General features: G+C 42.7%; 1 protein-coding gene across 1 annotated transcript in view; it reads left to right on the forward strand.

Moving 5' to 3' along the window:
* Nucleotides 1-462: 462 nt before the first annotated feature.
* The window catches only part of T265_04554 (hypothetical protein), a gene marked incomplete at both ends in the record, with an annotated part of 35,385 nt that continues 15,611 nt past the window's right edge, over nucleotides 463-20,236 (forward strand). The window contains 4 exons of the mRNA XM_009169318.1: nucleotides 463-861; nucleotides 2,322-2,539; nucleotides 9,793-9,989; nucleotides 19,965-20,111. Coding sequence (XP_009167582.1) covers nucleotides 463-861; nucleotides 2,322-2,539; nucleotides 9,793-9,989; nucleotides 19,965-20,111 — 961 coding nt within the window. The remainder of the gene's footprint in view (nucleotides 862-2,321; nucleotides 2,540-9,792; nucleotides 9,990-19,964; nucleotides 20,112-20,236) is intronic.

The following is a 20,236-nucleotide window of genomic DNA, read 5'->3' on the forward strand; positions in this document are numbered from 1 at the left end:
AACACCAAATCTGGATTCTCAGTATGGTTATCCTTGATTTCACCTATTCCGCCAGGCTGACTGAAGTGAGTACAAAGAGGTTACTTTTTTGGATGTGGCGCATAGGACAGATGAAACAGGAAATGCTGCACCTAATTCAAAAGCCATTCACCTTGTTAAACAAACGACAGTGTTTCAGCTGAACCCTCGTATTTATACTTTCCGACTCCAATGGAGTATCATATAAATACCGAAAGTTGGCTTAAACTAGTAGCCTAAATAAAAAATGCATTTGTGCGTAGTTATTTGTTATGCGATTTATTCTAATGCGCAATATATTATTTCGTGATATTCAAAAGTAACATCAGTGATCACTTCTGATCATTTGTGACACGCCTAATTTTATGCCCCTTTTAACGCAACGACATTGCACAGATTATCATGCAACGTTTTAAAACTGCCACGTTTCTACTGATACAATGAATGTTTCGACGTTCTCAATGGCGACGACTGTCTTTCTTTCAGGAATCTGTTATGAAAAATCAATCAGGCATTCGCGAACCAAATATGGGCAGACTAGAAATGATCAGTGTAAATGACCTTGAATATGATCCAACGGCACCTCCTCTCGGAACTGGTGCGTTTGGCGTGGTTTACTGTGGTGTGTGGCGTTTGTCTAAAGCTGCTCTTCTGAAACATGGCTGTCACGGGCCGCAGCAATTTGCCGTGGCTATTAAAGTGATTCAGAATGATTTTCCAATAAGCCCTGGTTTTTCTGCCCCATCATCTCCCGTTGGAAACGGACGCACCTTGGATCCTGAAGAAGAAGCCCGGAGAGCGGCCGCACGAACAGCTATTGAAGAACTGCTTCAAGAGGCAAAGGTCTGTGCACACCACAAACCCATATTCTTCTGCCATTGTATTTGTTTCATTAGGCAGTGTCACAGTTTGTACTGAACTACGGAAGGATCAGTCAATCGATTTGGATGCAGACAGTTCCGTTTGAATGCTTGAAAGAATACAAATCAAGTTTGTTGCTCTTAACTTACACACGTAGAGCGATCCTGCATTCCCTTCTTTGTTTGCTCGTCGTGCGGGAGTTTACCTACAGAGGATAAGTGTAACTACCGACAGTTTGCCTCAGCTATTGATGGAATTGCCTCTAAGGCCTATGTGATTTTAAAAGAATACATACGGGAGGGGAATAAAAGATTGCACTTTGAACATATGTTCGTTCTTGCTCGTTAACCATCTGCATTCAGAACTAAACTGGAGCGTTGAATAATGAATTTTAAAGTGTGCAAGAGAGGTAGACAGAAAGACGGCTGGTTTCACTTATAATGAGCCAGGCCCATTCCGTATTTGTGTTGCACGGTAAGCAACGATACATAGTGAATCGTTTCCGATGACCTTTTTCTGACCAGAACGCCCAGGTTATGATGTTCTCACCCTACATTGAAGTTGTCGCAAGATGGTATACAAGTTTTTCATCTATTCAGATGTTTATTTATACTAAATTATCCGTTTTTGCACTCGAACTTACAAGGCACGTTCACTACGCTGTTTCTACCATTGTGTTGAAAAAATAGCCAATTCATGGTCTCTGTTTGAGGTGTGATTCAAACTGGCTGTTATTTTTACCCGTAATCTGACTGACTACAGACAAATCTAGGTTGTTTTGGACAGGATCTCAACGTTTACTGTTCTGAAAGCTTTCCATAATCTCATATAATAATAATAATAATAACTTTCATTTAATTCCGGTTTATTTGTCAGTGTTCATCCATAGGATAATCTGCTCAAATGAGTTTCGGCAAGAAGCGGGAGGTAGAAACAAATCTGACACGGAACTCTAAAAGGTAGTTGGGAGTTCAGAAGCGCAATCTGTTGCGACCCAATCTATACAGTATCCTATATTCAGTATAACGCAGTTGACTAGGGGGACACACTTCCTATTGTCGCACGGATAATAAGCGCCCTGCCTGGTACAGTATTGATTCTCTGGAGTACTTGATGAATTTTTATCAGTAGGCTATCCAACCAGTGACATGGTTAATTCTGGCCAGTGGTGGGATTTGTATAGTTTGGTTCCTCATAGCCCTCTTTTCAAAAATCCAGCCCCATGATACCAAGACCCCATAGTTAGTTGTGCATCAAGGGGAACATTCGCGACAGAGCCCGGACTTTTCCAAAATGGCCACTTTTTATACAAAGCTTTCTGGTGTGTTAGTTGGCCTTTATGAAGAAAAAATCAGTTAGCTATTCCACTTCCTGAAAATAAACCATCCTTAGTTGCTAGTGTTGAATAACTCACTACTTTGTAACCTGTTGTCCTCTGTTAGGTAATGGCCTCAGTAGAACATCGACACTGTCTGCCCCTCATTGGCGTGTGCTTGACAAGAGAAAGGCATTGTCTAGTTTCAATGTTTTTGGAACTCGGAAGCCTCGATCGATATGTAAAAGACCATCGGGCGGAGCTAAACAGCCTCACCCTTCTTTCGTGGGCTGAACAAATTGCTGATGGAATGAGTTACCTGGAAATGCGAGGAATCATTCATCGGTACGTCCAACTTTTGCCATAATTATGTTTTATGAGATGTCGACAAGTTCCCATTAATATCCTGTCGTGACTCACATTACGAATTCGCATGCAGTTCGCTTTTGAATTCCAGTGGAAGGAAAACTGGGCAAGGTAGCGCTCATTTTTACTGTTCTTGTTGATGTCATTGGGTAGTTTTTAGCAAGACACTTTACAGAATAGGAAGTTTAATGGTCATCCTACGAGGAAGCAATAATTAGACGGAATGTCACCAGTAGGTGGGATTTTTCACAAGCTTGCCCTTCAAGGGTGGGTACTGCCACGTTTCTCGTGGAACGACGGCAATTACTACTGGTTGCTTCACGACAAAGCAGTAGCTTGGTTGAATTTTTAAGACAGTGGACCCTTCAAATGCGCATTCAGTGACTCGGTCAACCCGTCCAGCAAATTTTGAGCTTTTATTTCTTTCCTGTTCATGAGACATCTCTCAGGTTCCTAGTGGTCAACCAAATGGTGAAAATATTTCCGCCGATATCTTGTAAGCATAACCGATGCATCCTTCAGATTCCTCACCTGGATTAGTGAGCGTCAATAGGAGCATTCAGTAGCACTCACGCAACATAACTACAACTTTGCACAGGACCCATGAGTTCACAATCGTCCGATGTTAACCAATGATCGAAGTGATCAGTTGTGGAACACACTATTGATGATAAGCTACAAATTTCGGATGTTTATAAGAACACGCAAACAATTCTGCAGTCTTGGGAATGAAGATAACTCAGGAAAGAATGGTGTCCTTCAATCATTTCCAGAGCATCATCCAGCATCTCCGTCTTGATATCTCACTGACGTTTCAAAAGATACATCAGCATGGTGTGTACACTTCCATAAAATCTAATATTGCGCGCGGGGTATGGAGTCAGTGCCTGAACTAGACAAGTGGATTCGCATTGCAACCGTACAGCGGCACAGTGATTTCATGATTGACAGTATTTAACGCTATAACGCTTGCTACTACCGTATCGCGTTATCAAAAGTCCCATCTCAGCAACCATTGCTTAATCGCAGTGGACACAGTTTACTGCAGAACGAAAAGTCATGGAAACTTAGTTCGTATGCTCTGAAAGCTTGGTTATTTCAGTGGCTATAGCACACTTTATTTAACGATACGATCAGGATGCAATCAGCCTTTGGAAACTAGAGGGCAGAAATATTTCTGAATGCTTAGTTACAGCCAGATTGATACTGTTGACGGAATTCACATGAAACATTCGTCGCTGTCAATCATTTTCTAAAAGCTGTCTATGAAAGGGGTGTAATTAGCCGGTCTCACCTCTTGTAGGTCAGCGTACAACATACAGCGGAATCGTAGTTGCCTGTTTATCTTATTTCTTCCTGTTTTTGGAAATCTCGTGTACCCGACTATCGTTTGGTGATATTAATTCTCCTCTAGGACAGTCAACGAGGATTTTCTGTACGATATCATTTAAACACTTTCTCCTTTACCCGTAACTTACTATGTGGATGTTCAAAATACTAATATTAGCCTCCATAAAACCATGATGGACACGCCGTAAAGTGGCCGGTACAAACTACTTAATCGGATATTTCTACCTTACAAGAGAGAATTACCTTAATTTAGACTGACCTTTATCAGAAGGGTCGACCCCAACAAAAGCTTGAACGTCTACTGTTAATGAGGCACGATCAGCTGCCTCTGAATTATTTAATTCCTGGTTCGTCAATTCACAATGAATCCTTGAAAGCCAACTTTTCGATTATCATCCAGTGCAGTAGGACCATTGCGAGCGTACCAATGGCAGCAGGGGAATTCAGACAGCCCCGAATATGATTTTTGTGGGACCTGCCCATACAACTGTAGTCGGAGCTGAAAGGACGTAAACAGCATATCCGATTATGTTGATTACCATATGGTGTTGTTTCAAAGCACCTTCAGTATTCGGATCAAGCAGCAAACGGTGAAGATAACTAACTCGGAGAGGTAAGATTTCACAGTGAGAAAGTACGTGTCATCCGGACACATTGTAATTACGGATTTCTCGGAGACTTATTTCTGAGCACTCAGTACACCAGTGTGGAGCAACAGGAAGCTCGCTCTGACGTCATAGGTGTGAACACCGATTTCATGCTAAAATAGTTGGCAATAGCTCCTCCACCAAAATACTTGATACATGCAAATTAATTTCGCCATTCGTGTGACAAACTCTATGAAAAGTCTCACTTGGGGGCACGCAAATGTATCTTTTAAGGAAACGTGTTATCCGCTCACGGTTTGCAATGATTCTTAGGTCGTTTATCCGACTAAACTAAGTCATTCGGAAAATCCAGTTCTATTGTACCTTGAAGCAGTCTGCCCAAGACGGCTGACGAATGTGAAGCGAGCATTAAAAAAACAATCAAACAAAAATATTGCTGTCTTTGTTATAATTTTCACTAGGCCTGCCGTAAATAAAATGACGGAGTTTTCACCTTCCTAGTAAATACGGACTGAAGGCGTGCATTTCCGTTGAATTCCGTGCGAAATTTCCCATCTCACCGAATAGGATACCATGAACTCTCGATAAAAGCTCGAAACCGTAGCATTGAAATTCTCCTGGTAAGCATACGCGCGGTTATGAAATCTGAAGAATGGTGCAGTGGATGCGGAGCTTAATTACCCGTTACGCCCCTCATTGTGTCTTGCAGAGACTGACCCATATGCAGGCCTGACTTAACAGAGGATTTGACAACAAAAATGGTACATATAAATGATATAAGCCACCTGTGACTCTCCATTGGCTCATGTTTAATGAGCCACTTTCAAAATATATGAAATGATTTACTGTAGTTAGTGGTCATCCGGTTATCGGTTACGATAACTCTCTGCCGAAAATTAAAAATAGACAACATCGGACGTGGGGACCGAGGAAAAACGAATCAAAACAATTCGTCCCATCTCCAAAGTGGATATTTTGAATTCTCTGTGAATTACGTTCCAAAACACTGAAAACGACTCTAATCTAACGCTGTGCTTACTAAGCGTTTTAGCCAGTCAGACAGCCTCGTCCGACTTACGAAATCACCACCAGGTTTCCATTTACATTACGGGAGGGAAAACCTCCATTTCTAAAATGCCTTATGTAATCTATTTAAAGCCCCGAAGAATGACTACTAGATAAAGCCTTTCACCTGGTGGTCTCCAGTTCATCCATCTTTACCGGGAACTATCAGCATTCCGAGTCTCACAAAATTCCAGAGAGTTTCGAGCCCATGACTTCCTAGTTTGTAGTTTGAACACTTAGTCGTTCGGCCACCAGCGTTTGAGTAGCATGTAATTAACACATGCGTGGCTGAACGGTTAAGTGTTCACACTATTAGCCGGGAGGTTAATGGTTCGAATCTCCGTGGCGTATCGTGAGATACGCGCTGCTGAGGGTTAAACAGATTTGTGTGGCTTCTCGGCTTTTCAACACAGATTGGATTCAGTTACAAGACGAAATCTGAATTGGGAATGACTGAATCTACTCAAACTCCCAACAATGCGCACTGTTATTTCAAAGGATCAAACGTGAACCGTATTAACATTCCGCTGGGAAAGTGCTACAAATGAAAGTTTATCTTGTCTGGTCCCTGTAAAACAATCCCGATGCAAGCCCCGGTTTCAGTTAAATATTATCTGTAACGACACTGTCTCAAAACTTCACTACAAACTTGAACAGCTGTTGCCAGCTTCTTTCGTTCTGATAGTCTACAGCAGAATCTTTAGGGTAATACCATGACGTGCCACCCATTCTCCACCAAACCCTACTCCCTCATATACTACCTGCTCATTTGTCATATTTTGTAATCCAATGCAACCAACACTTAAGTGGTTTAATTTCTCCCTTTAATAACGGAACATTGGTTAAGTGTTGAGTTCCCAAGCAAGTTTGCTCCGGATCAAGAGTATTTCGTGAACTCGGGGTGACTCTAACAGCTTCTCAATGCTTTAATGAAGGAATGTGTGTCACTGGTGACCTTGAGAATTGCGAGAACGAAAATGTTGTTCTAAGTGTAACCTAATTTACTACTCACATAGTGTGTGAAGGTTTGGTGCTATTGAAGCAGAAATCCACTGATCAGGCCAAAATAGATTACATCTCAGCAGCTACCCAAGCAGAGGCCCATTCGTAGTATATTCCTTTAGATAAGAAAACCGTCGCGTTTATAGGAAAGTGTGATGGTTTTGTATGGTACAAGATGTCTCCAGAAGAAACTACCAGAATGAACGTGAAATTTCCACATTATTTTGTGTTCTTGGATGTCCTGAATAGGGGACCAAGTTGAAAAATTGAGATTAACGCACACAGCCCTTTTCACTGTTCACAGTTCCCAGCATATGTAATGTTAGGCCGTTTGTTTTACTACGAAGGGTTTATGGATGACTGATTAATCAATGTGTTGTGCGAAGCGCTCATGTGAAATCAGATTGAAGTGTTGTGTTACACCGTCAAAGAGGTTAAATATTAATTCAGGCAAATGCAAATGGCGCATTTCAGTTTGGGGTTAGAGAATGATGCTGAATCCATTTCTGGTGTTTTTTTCTTCAGGCCAGAGTATGTTTTGTGTAATGATTCTGTCGGTGCCACTAGTCGTCCAGTATGTGAGCTGCGTGATCCTCATGGCGCCTGGTTGGAGTTGCTGCAGCGTATGGCTGCAGCTTCTATCAACTTTGCCTAAATGGATTTTTGGTGGTGGTAGGCTGTGAGTAAATCTCTTGTCCTTCAACTCGCATTATTTTCTTCATAATAACGCCTCAAAATAAATCCTGGTTGTACAGCTGCAAAGTATTCTTTTTGAACACTGGTGTTGCGACGTACCTGATGATGATGGTTCTATATCGCATGCGTTAGAAATCAAATTCATAATTCATTAATTTCCGCTACACCATTCGAAATCACGTAAACTTTATGGAAAATGCTGATGATATATGTATACCTTCTCAGGTATTTCTTCATAGATATACGTTTTCTCACTTCAGTGGTAGCTTCAGTAGTAGGAAGCATCCATCGACCGTGACTCAATTATGAACTCATTATCCAGAGAAATCATCCAGCCACACGTTCTCCCATCATCCGTAATCGGCCATGAAGCCGCAAATTTAAAGTTCGTCATCGAGTCGTTTATTTACGGTAAACATTGAAATCGCCACATGCTGGCCTAGAGTAGATGGAAGCGCCTTATTGTGCTTGGGTAAACTCCGCATCAAATAGTTGCTGTAAATAAGAATAAAAACCTCAGTAAGAGCTTTCGGAGCAAGCGGACGTGTACGCGCTACGTGACTAGTTCTATGGCGTCCAATTGACAGGTCACTGGGATCTAATCACTTCATTTACGGATATGGGATATGTTTTCTAGGATTATCAGGACTCTGCGCGTCATTATACATTAGTTGTCAAAACGAGAACAGTTGATGTGATGGACACTGCATCTAGCAACTAATCACTGATCTATTTGTTTCAGCTGGTCTGGAAGATCGCATAAGGTGATTGAATGAACATAGTCTTTTATTGATGGCGTTCCCTCCAGAAACATTTGGGATAAATACACGTCAAAGAAGTAACAAAATTTGTTCCAGTTTGAGTTCCTTGCTAAATGTTTGAAATATAAAAGGGAGATTAAATTTAACAGTAAAGGCCGGAAGGAAATACACGAATTCATTTAGTTTGTTGTCTGGTTGCCAGTAAATGCATCAAGCATCTGGTCACCCATTTGTTTTATGAACATTTTTCCTCCTCTGAGGGGCTGAGTGTCAGTTCACAGGTGACACGTGTTCAGACTTTCGTTCCTCAAGGCTTCGTTTTTGTTACAAACCAACAAGACATCCTCAGGAAACAGAACACAGGAATATTTATCCAGCTTTTTCTTCAGATGCCACTTTCAACTCATCATTCACCGCATAGTATCCAGTAGAGAAGGAGTGCGACGTCAAAAACTTGCAAGTCGTGATAGCCAGCATGTGTTCAGTGTGTATTGATCAAGCGTCTGTTGTTATGTTCGACGTGCTCGTCCATTAGCGTTCAAAAGTTTCGTCATCGAAAAGAGACATTGTGACCACGCACTGGTGATGTCTGGAAGCATTTGGAAGCCTGTTGTCAAGCTCGGGGAACATATCAGCAACCTTCTGACAAACAAGCAAAATGACTTTTGCCTGATGACGACAAACTTTGAATTTCAACTAAGAAGTTAATAAAGTAACAGACTTCCCGCTTCATTGAGGTGCATATCTAAGTTCCGTGGAAAACGAACAGTGAATTTTAGGAGCACTTATGGAGCTGTATAAGGAAAACTATGGTCAAACTATTCTTGGCATTTTTGGGTACATAATGTATCATAAAAGCCACTTGGTAAGTCGAGACGGTTTTGCCAGAGATCTGGTCCATCGGCTAGTAGGACAAGTAATGGCTAAACTAGCCGAGGTTGCTTGTCGGGGAGGATATAATGGGGTTCCTGGAATTCGGGTCATTTCTTAAGCTGTCGGCATCTGGGAAGTTGCTCAGCATACTTGGAAATGATCACAAAAGCAAAATCAAACACATAGGGATGGATTTGGGGAACCGATGTTCCGCTTACCTGATGAATTCTTTGTCGAACAGCCTACCGGGCACACGTCTCCCTCACATTTATTCACTTGTTTTTCACCACTGATTTGCCGCAGTATCATGAAGATTACCAGCCTGTGAATATAAGCGCCACTAATACCTCCCCCCTGTATGACTTCCGCAACGGTTCAACTGTCAATGTAAATTTTAAGAAGCATCCGATTCTTTGACATATAAGTACAATTACACGTAGTGTGAAACCGATGATACACCAGGAGATGGACTCGACCCTTCGCCCCCTTGCTTATAAGATGCTTAATTTGCCGGCTGGTTTACCAAGGATGCTTGTTTACCCTTAAATCTATGCATCGGGAACTCCCAGGTATCTTTCGGAGCACTTTTTCTGGATTGCATTTCGTGAATACTGACTTGATAATCCAGGATTACGAGATATAGTTTGGAGCACTGCATAATCACAAGGGGTACGTCATCCTGACGCTTTCTGATAGGGTGTTTACTTATCGCTGATCTTACTCCGCTTAGTGCTTGGACAATTTTCTCCCCTATACTAACCGTCCTGGCACCATGGAATTATTTACAAAATTGTTCGAATGTTCTAACCACATGTTACACGCACTGCAATCAGTTAAATGAACGACAATCATGTGATACCTACATGTATTTTTTCAGTGATTTAGCAGCACGTAATGTACTCGTACAACGGCGTGATTTGGTGCAAATTACCGACTTCGGCTTGGCCAAAATGCTGGAAGGTAGAGATGAAGACAGTGTTGTTGTGCGAGCGGGTCGTGTTCCCATTCGTTGGTTGGCAATTGAAACACTGCAAGATAGCATCTACTCCCACAAGACGGATGTTTGGTCATACGGTAAATGCCCATGTTATTGCATATTTCTATACCAGGATGTATAAATAATTTGATCTAGATGGATGTCGTGTGAATTTTTTGAGAGCATGTACTGCTTGGTTCTGTACCAGTTGAACTCGAGAGATTCATAAAAGTGCTATAAATCCACCCCGTTTTCCAGCATATCTCACCTGAATTTCGGACCAGGATGTACACCTGTTTTCCCCTTTGAGGGCAGTCAGCTTAAAATTTAACGTCAATGGATTTCTGGGGTTCGAAGTTATAATGAATTCATTATCTTAAATTCATACTCATTTGACTGAGTTAGTTATCAATGTATGAAGCACAGAACGCACGGGAAACAGCTTCCAACGAAATCACTTCCACAAACGAATACTCCGATTTGGTCACGCCGCTTTTTAAGCTGATTATAAAAGATCAGAAAAGATATGGTAGGAATGACTAAAACTGGCCGTTGTATTCGATTGAATTCAATACAAGGTCAGACGGATGGTGATGACGCCGTCAAAGGTCAGACAGGATGTAACCATGCAGACTACCAAATACGTGCGTGAAACATTTCCTCCAGACAAGTGTGAACACTTCGTAGCCTTCCTACCGTAAACGACACGAATAAGTTCGTCCACGACAAAACCAAACCATGTTGATCTCCATGTTGATCTATGAAATGAGTCGTTAAAATATGTAACAACCCAAATGTTATAATTACATACCATGATTTCATGTGAATCGTAAATACCAGCCAGGTAGGGCTATCTTTTTACCTATGATCGGCATGCCACCATCTGGTTTCAACTCTTTTGCAGAATAGCATTTAGGAATGCCTGAGCCCTCTCACGTATTCTTATCAGAACACTTCGTAATAGATAGATATTCTGAATGAGTGACATGAACTCCTCGGACAAGGTGACACCCTCGTTTGTTGTGGAACCCTTTCCATGAATCTACCTTTGATTGATACTGTCACTTCTATCTGTAGTCATCTGATCAACAGCTGACCTCATATCAGTGTACTGGATTTGAAACCTAGAAGATTTATTTTGAAATACCCCTTAGTGTCCTTGTCTTCAAAGATGTACACAAATTCCCATGCGAATTGATTTCGGGATTCCCTCTGTCGCTAAGATGACACGTTCATTTTATAGAAATCCGTATGAACCTTCTACTTATTCATGATTGTATTTCGTAAGTGAAGCTTGAAAGAAAAATCATCTATCCATTCTAAACGCCACGTAGTGTCGTGATATATTCAGAAGGCTGAACAAGAATGTATGGGCAAACGCTACTTGGGTAGACGCAGTACAGTTGCCACCAAATTCGTTTTATTAGGCTGCAAAAGCGAATTGCAAACCTTGTCAGAAAATCTTGATATCTTTAGTGTGAAGATTCAGTTAACAAATTGATTGATAAAAATGCATGTCCAGTTCTTTTTGGTCTCCTTGTCCAGGATTATCTTGCCAGCAGAAATTACTTTTATTCTCTACCATAGAACTAGTTACAGCCAACAGGTTGATGGTTTGGAAGCAAAATACATCCTCTTACCTCATCCAATAAGCAAGACTGAGATCGTCCGCTAGACAACCGTTTACAAGTAAACCTGATTCACGTTCCTAAGAACACAACCAAGCCTTTACTCAACCAGGTTGATGAAGCTATTTGAGCCCCGACTACGAGGAAACGCCATAAAACTTATCAGCAGGCGAATTCTCGAGTATCCAGATCAAAGCGGTATTCAATGAAACCACCAACTCGCTCAGTACTTAATGAGTATATAAATAGGCTTCCCATGGGAGGCTGAAGGTGTTGCGAGACGAGTTGCGAAGCCAGAATTGCGAAAATAGTTCAATCCTTCCTCCAGTCGTTTGTATGATGACCTTTTTCTAACAGTAAATGACTGCTCATTGCATTTTTCACTCACTCACTCTGTTCGACTCTGTGTCGCGATCCTCAGTTCCTTGTCTCTTTGCAAGCCACCTTTGTCTTTAGTGACTTCACTTCAACCAGGTTATGTTTTAGTTATTAATTCTAATTCAGTCTTGACTGAACCTCAAAAGCCACTTTAATCACTTATGTAAGTTTCTGATTTCTCAGGGTGCTTTTTATGAAAAGGAGTCTTTCTGAATTCAGTGTAATTAGCCGTGACACAGTACTACTTACTAGTGCTCTAGAAGATTTTGGAAAATCTGACGTGTAACAACCGTCGTTGTTTGTTTATCCTTCAGTCTTGTCATCTTATTGTTCAACATGACTGGATTTCAAAAGCAGTACACTTTTGGTGAAGTAACTCTGCTCACTGGATCCTTGTTTCACTTCCTCTGGTGATGTCTCTGATGACTCCCTTCTTACTCCTAACATCTTATTCTCCTATTCACGCATCATAGGAAATATGTTTGGCCCATCTAATCCTGTCGTTCCTACCGCCTGTTTTGCCTCGAGGCACCCTGTTCTCTCGGTTGCATTCGTCGAAAAACAAACGGCGTTTTTCTGACTTCCGTTGCATTTTGCATACCATAAGTATGTATCCTTATGATTCCTCGCGAACCGCGAGCACGCAATTTTGGAACAACTATGGAAGAATCCGTCATGAAGTTGGCCATTTTGGTTAATTTACAGCTCTAATTTCATCCGACTTCATCGACGCGACATTCCCGCTGTGAGCAGAGTCACTTGTCCCCTAAATGCTTGAAAGCATTCCCACCAGATGACCTGCTTGGTGGCTGTAGAAAACTTCATATTGGCTGCATGAACAACAGCCATTTAATAATGTTTAGTTTTATACTTAGAGGCTCGGCTTTGATTTTGATATTCCAGCTACCTGTTATCCAACTCAGGATGGATTACTTAGTATCTCTCACCCACAGGACACCCTCTGAATTACAATCCATGTTTACTTCCGGTCAAAGAAGACTGAGACGTAAATCTTTGCAGCTCATTTCCACATATCCTGCATCCCAAATTCAAGTGCCCTGTTCAAAGTTAGTTACGATGAGAGATGAGGTTTCTCCCGGCATTTTTGCTTTGAACAAAAATACTGAGATGACCATCCTAGCGGAATTTAAAACAATGATTCGTTAATGGAGCCAGAGGGGCGCACCTCGGAAATGAAACTGCTGGTTTCCTCAGAATATCTATCAACAAAGGGGGTCTCGAAAATAGGGGTAACCGAGTATGGTCCAAAAACAAACTTTATAGTAATATCCACCTCTCAGCCAAGACATAGAGCAGACAGATTTTCTGCTGACAAAGTATGGCGCTGTCAAGCTTGAAGGTTAACCAAGCACTCCCGTGAGCCAGATGCATGTCCGAAAGCTTCCGTCTTGTAATGTGCCGTCAGTACGGTCCGTGGTCGAAGAATACTCCGAACTGCTTGCGGGCGATGAAGATTCGTTTGGCTTCTGTCCGTGAATTGAACAAGAAATTCCCCTCTTGTCGTATGATTTCGACCTTATGGTCCCCGTCCGCTGCCGCTCCATCTACGGGAGGAGGTCCATAAACAAATTCAAGAGATGTTAAAAAATGGCATAATTGAGGAAACCAATAGTGCGTACAACACCCCGGTTGTGTATGTCAGGAAGGCAAACGGAAAATATAGGTTTTGTGTGGAGTTCTGGCGTTTGAATCAACTGATCGTAAATCGGGTTGTAACTGTCCTCTCGTTTGCGGAGATTTTCGATTTCCTCTAGCATTCCCGATACTTCACGATGTTCGATTTGCGTTCCGGATACTGGCAACCCTCTATCATGGCGGACACAACCGGAAGAAAACGGCGTTCGTGGTCAGGGACACGCAATATCAATTTAGACGGATACCGTTTGGACTGTCTGGGGCACCGTTCACATTCTGGTGCTTGACTCTTCGTCAAAAGAAGGGACTCCGGAATGTTGACATATGTGGGGACGATATTGTTGTGCACAGCAATTCGGAACCAGAGCACGCAATTCACTTGAAAGCCGCATCGAAGCGTACCTGGGAGGCTGATCTACGGATAACTGAAGCTAAGACACAGATCGTTCAGTGTTCGGTGACACCGCTGGGGTAAAAAGTGGGTCACATGGAGTTCAGACCACAGCCATAGAAATTGGCAAATATCGAGGATTGTGCCATTTCCAAATCAAAGCGATCCCTAAGGCAGTTTCTCGGACGGGCAGCCGGTTTTTTAAGGTTTCAACACGATTCCTGCTTCACTCTACGACTTGCTCGGGCAAAATCAGACATTCGAATGGACCAGGGAAGCACGTGAAGCTTTCGAACTTTCCAAATGGCGGATGCTGGATCAGCAACTGATTCTCAAACTGTCCAGGGTCGGAGAGATGTTCACTGTTGCAACGGACGCTACTGGTCGCGGCATCGGCGCAGTCCTAAAGCAGAGGAATAGAGTTATCGGATATTCCATTCGCGTCCTGACAAACGCCGAGCGGAAATACTCGATCATTGAGAAGGAATGTTTAGCGATTGTTCGGGCCCTGGATAAGTGAAGGCCATATCTGCTTAGACAAAGATTTCACGTCGAAACCGATCACGAACCCCTATTGTGGATCAGGATCACCACAGATCCTCGTGGAAACTCGCGCGCTGGGTACTCCGGTTGCAAGAGCACGACTTCACCATCCAGCACGTACCAGGGAAGGAGAACCACTTGGCTGATTAGCTGTCAAGACCTGAGGCTGAAGATGAGGCTACAAGGATCATGATTAGGACCAATAGGCTCGTCGTCAAACTGGATTCCGGAAGGTTGGTGCAACTCCAACGGTAGGATCCTGTGTTACGGAAGACTGCAACCGCCTTGTTGGATGGAAGGAGCATTGAGAACGGAGAGGGATACAAGGAATCGGAAACGTTCCAGAAACGTTTCATCGGCTGAGTCTGATTGAACCTGGCATAATTTCCTTGTCACCACCGATTCGGATGTTGTGCTGCCCGTGATACCTCGCGTCTTGAGACGGAAGCTTATCGTCGAATGCCATGAGATGTCACATACAGGGTGCACCAAGACGTACGACTTTCTTCGGCAGAGAGCCTACTGGCCAGGGACGAGAAGTGAGGTGATGGATCATGTGGTTTCCTGTAAGCGGTGCCAACTGATGAAGGGAACACGATTGGGACAACTCACTCCACGGGATCTATTTCCGTCTCAGAAATCGGCAATTTATGGTCCGTCGACGTCATAGGTTCCTTTCCGGTGACGACCAGCGAAAATCAATATATCGCGATAATGAGAGAAACCCTGTCGTGGTGGATCGAGGCGGCAGCCGTGCCTAATCAACGGGCGAAAACGATCAGCGGAGTGGCAATGCATCGCATCGTGGCCAACCATGGGGTGCCAAAAATTATCCTAACCGCTCAGGGCCTTGCTTTGAAACCGAAAAGTTTAGAACTTTCTTACAGAAGTTGGGTACCATACGGCTAAGGACGGCACCATGCCACCCGCGCACAAATAGTTTTACCGAACGATCAAGGAGTGGCTGACAGCCAAAGGAGGTGACTGAGAAGTGAAACCGTCGATGATGTTGCTAGCTCACAGTACTTCCATACATTCAACCATAAGCAAGTCTCGTTTTGCTGATGCCTGATCGACTTCCGCAACTTCTGATTGACAGGAAATTGGGCTGTGGCTGGCAACAATCTTATCTCCTGAAGAGCTAGAAGAAGAAAGGATGGAAGCTTGAGAAAAATTGTGCGCCGTTAAGGAAAGGACTGAAGATAAAACAGCAAGTTGAATGGAGCGAACATTCCACATATGTGCGGAGGTCAAGTGGGAGGATCATCAGAAACATGGAAAGAGTAGACTGGGGTCGCGAAGGCTGGGCAGTCGATGGCAAGGGCCGTTTGTCGTTACCGACCGCCGGGGGAGCGTCTATACAATTCAAGACGGTCGGAGATCAAAAACAGTAAATGGGACTCAGCTTAGTAAGTGGCACAGTACACCCGAGGAGCGGCCGAACAGACCAGCTGCTGGAGCTAACCTAACGGAAGTAAATGTAAATCGGTGGCGTGCGAACCACCACTGAGGGGTAACGGCGGATACTGCCGATAAGGAATGTGATTAGTATGAGGTTTTCTCATAACTCCGCTTCGCGTCTATTGAATAGTGAGATTTATTACGTGTGATTTGTTTACATTTAAGTGATAGTCATTGGGTATCCAGAAAAGTTCACGAAGACGCGTTTGAAAAGAAGACAGATATTCAGTTTCTATAAACAGGATGCATATGAGAGTTTTGTTTCCCTCTCCAATGGTCTGTAGCTGTTCAGTTGGTGTTTTCCAATAAATAACCAGGAAAAGAAGGTTTTCTTTCTTTCACTAATACTGCTAGTATTAATAACATTAGTAGTGCCTTTGCACACAAACCGTTTTTCACATGGAAGACAGATTCTAAATTTAATGCGTCTGTCAATTCTACTCACAGACCCACACTACCTAGCTAGATATCCTGCCCGTTTCAACTAATTATTGGGGCCGAGCGCCTTAACAATTAAGCTTATTCTGCATGCCATTTATACCTAGTTTACTAGATCCGTTCTCTCCCATTTTATTGTCTGCCGAGGTTACCTATGATCTTGAAATGGGTCTTGTACTCTGACGTGTGTTGAAGTATGCAAGCTAACCGAACAAGTAAAACGCCAAATTTTCTTTCGAATCATCCATTCATCGAGAAAGGCCACTTCAGTGATGATGCATGGGGTTCCGTTCGTTGACCATTACCTCTGATCATTTTCCGTATAATTCCGTAATGTGTTTCTTCATGTCTAACATCATCCAAACGGATTTAGAACAATTAATAACTACTAAGTGCATTCTTAGATCTGGACTTAATTATTATGGGGACCACAGATGAACGACAGATTACAAGGCACACCGTACATGCGAGAGATTCGTTTGGTAAATATATAACAATTTGACTAATGACTAATTAATGGTGCTACACCAAAATATGCATAAAGACCAGTTCTTTCAACCATGCTGGCCGTTAGTAAGAATGAATCCTGCCGTCCAAATCGATTTACTTCTCACCGATGGACGCGTAGGCCTGGACTCAGCAGCTACACGCACGATTGTTTGAATGCCATTCGATGAAACGGAACGTGACTGAGCTTTTCCAGACACACCGGTTTTTCATTACAGTTTGAACCAAACGTTCAGTTATTTGGGGGAACGAATGAGACTCTCTAGAACTTCAACTCTCCACGAAACTGGATCAACATGACTTCTTTCCGACAAAAGCCCGTACGGGAAGTGTTGTATAGCGAAAAGATAGGTAGTCTTCATCTGCAAACTGGATTCCTCTCCAACGTTTGAACCAATAACATCGTAAACACTTGGTTCCCTTACAGGAATAAGCTCAGCTTATATCCAGTGCAACTTTTGCCACGGATCTGCTTCTGTAAAGAAATGCTTTGTTTTCTACTAATGATAGTGTTGGGGTTAATACAACCTACAAAAGGAATGCCACTAACTGGCGTAAATTCAACACAGTACAGTCCACGGAATGTTTTGGCTAATGTAAGTTAGCTATGCTACCATTTTGTCGCACTTACAGCGGCTTATGTGTATTCTCCCACTATCCCGCTTCTACGTGACGTTCGGTCGTTACAGCTATCTGCTACATGACGCCGATCGCTGTTCGATTCTCATCAAGTACACACAGATGGTTTTTTTGCCCAACTACATCTGATTTATTCATTGATATAGGATCTTCCGCAGGTTTTGCGATTTGCTGCTGCAGTCTATGCCGGTGTATCTGTCCAAATTTCCGATGCCAAACGGTGTTGTAAAAATAGTGTGGTCCGTTGTAGACGTTTTTTACCCGATTACCGAAATTTTCTACTAGAAGATGAGAACGTAATGGCAGAAATTAATCGGACACCCGAAGACTATCATCCTTACCGACCACTGGGCAGCAAGCATGCCATTTACTTTTATTCCAGCTAGAATGGCTTGTTTTCAGAACGGTTCGGCGACCAATTATATGTGGCACGCTGCAGATAAAGCTAATAGGGTTTGTGTTCCTGGACGCAATACTGGAGGAATAATTCACAAGAGACCCAGACGATCGTTGTGACGACCTCAGTCCCCCGACATTACAATTTCCACCATATCCGAAATATCTGTTTTGACTAAGCCACAAGGGTGTCCAGTCTGCCCAGGAACTTATGCATGAATCTGCAACTGACAACCAGCAAAGCCTCTCATGTGAATCATTTTGAACCCTGATCGAATTCGTTTATGTGTCGAAAAGAACAGCCCAAAATTAGTTCACGATTAAACTTCGAGACTGTGTCCCATCACTCACCAGAAAATGTTGATCAGATTTCCGCTTACTGCCATTTAGCACCAGTATAGACGAAATAAAATTACAGGCAAATCAGAAGAGCATATGTTGTGGTTTTCGATTAGATTAGTTGGATGGTTCGAGCAGCGGGCTCACCAGGTGTTACCCTGAACTAAGTATAAGTGGACGTGCTGCACTTTTTATGGATATCAAAAGTCAGTATAATTTAACGCCATCGAGAACCTGAGTGTTGCCGCGTTTCTGGCAAAATTTTGCTGTAAGATGATGCTCGTTTCCTTGTGAGCTATAAAAATGTTCTGTTTGAAAACCTTGGGTTGGTTCACATGCCCAGAATACTTCCGAGCTTTTTTCCCATTCTGTGCAATCATTATTTCATGGTTGATCACTGTCGAGGACTTTGCTGGTTGAATTTTGTCCATCTAAAAAAATGAACCCTTCCCAGGTAAAAATATTCGTGGAATGTCTCCCACCGAGGCAAAGATAATAACCACACTGTAAATATTTACAGAAGCGGGGAACAAAAAATAACATGTCAGATGTTTGATGGGCAAAAGGTATCCGAATTTAAAGTTAAGATAGACGTGAGTTAGTGTTCAGAAAATTTTAACTGAGTCAAAGTCCGACCAGTGGGTACGGTCTTCACTGTAGTGAACATGACAGTATGGAGAACATAAAGGGCTGCAGAAAGTCATGCGAGATTACATCCGTCTCCTTGGCACAAAAATGAGGTTGGAGTCCGTGATACAGTAAGAAATCCCGGGTTCTGTAATGTGCCTAAAAATCCCCGCGTACTCTAATCTCTGCCTACTATACAACGGATAACACGTGATTTCCATGTAGTCTACAAAGAAATCTCGAAGTCAAATTATCTCGAAAGCCGGATATATTTTATGCTGATACAATATTATGTATATTGGTATACTGATATTGATATTGATATATTATTTCGTAGCTTTAGATTAGCTGAAGTCATAAGATTTTGTATCTGCAACAGGACTGACCTTATAGCGTAGCACTGAGGTTCCAGCTCCTTAATCAGTAAAGTTTACACACAATGAAAGAATTCATCTAAGAAATGATGGCTTTACCCAACGGTACCCATAGACTATTGATCTTCAGTAGCAGAGCTATCCGGCATCCTGAGGGTACTCTGAATCCAATGGCTGGAGATGCCTAACTAGATGATTAGACGCCCCGGAGCTGGAGGTGATGCCACTTCGACTGGCGATGAAAAGTTTGCAACCAAATTGCCAGGCTCACCGAACAACCTTACGATCTTTTGGGGATTTTCGGGATGGGTATGTTTGTTCATAGCCACACCACTCTCGTCTGAACGGCCGTGTTCCTGTTCTGGCGTAATTAATCCGATGAGTCCACACCAAAGGGAAGCACTGGACTCGAGTTTCGCTCTTATTAGAGCTCATCAGCAGTGTATATCCAATGGCCGTGCCGGGATTTGAACCCCGGACATCTGACATGCGAGGGGAGCGTGTAACCACTACTCCACCGACGCACGTTGTACGCATCTGAATTATCACGGACGAGAACGTAAAGTTGAGCAAACTACGTTTTTTGTTTCCACTCAAGCACTTTTCGGAACAAACATAAAATGTTGATTTAAAACTCATTTCTATGTCAAGAAGTGTTGACAATTACAAGCTATTTTACACCTTTCCACGCTCCAGGTGTCACACTATGGGAAATCTTCACCTTTGGTCGCCGCCCTTACGAAGAAGTGGAGACGAAGGATATCAAAGACCACGTAATGAAAGGAGGTCGTCTGACGCAGCCCGATATTTGTACACTGGATGTATATATGGTCATGGTTCGATGTAAGTATACCTGGATAGTACACTTGAGAAGCTAAATCCGTGTTGCCCTCAGCAACTCAAATTACAATTTTCCCCGAACTTCCATCCGAGCATATTTTTCACATTTTGTTCAGTCCTATATATAT

Source organism: Opisthorchis viverrini (genome assembly GCF_000715545.1).
Source record: "Opisthorchis viverrini unplaced genomic scaffold opera_v5_75, whole genome shotgun sequence".
Taxonomy (NCBI): domain Eukaryota; kingdom Metazoa; phylum Platyhelminthes; class Trematoda; order Opisthorchiida; family Opisthorchiidae; genus Opisthorchis; species Opisthorchis viverrini.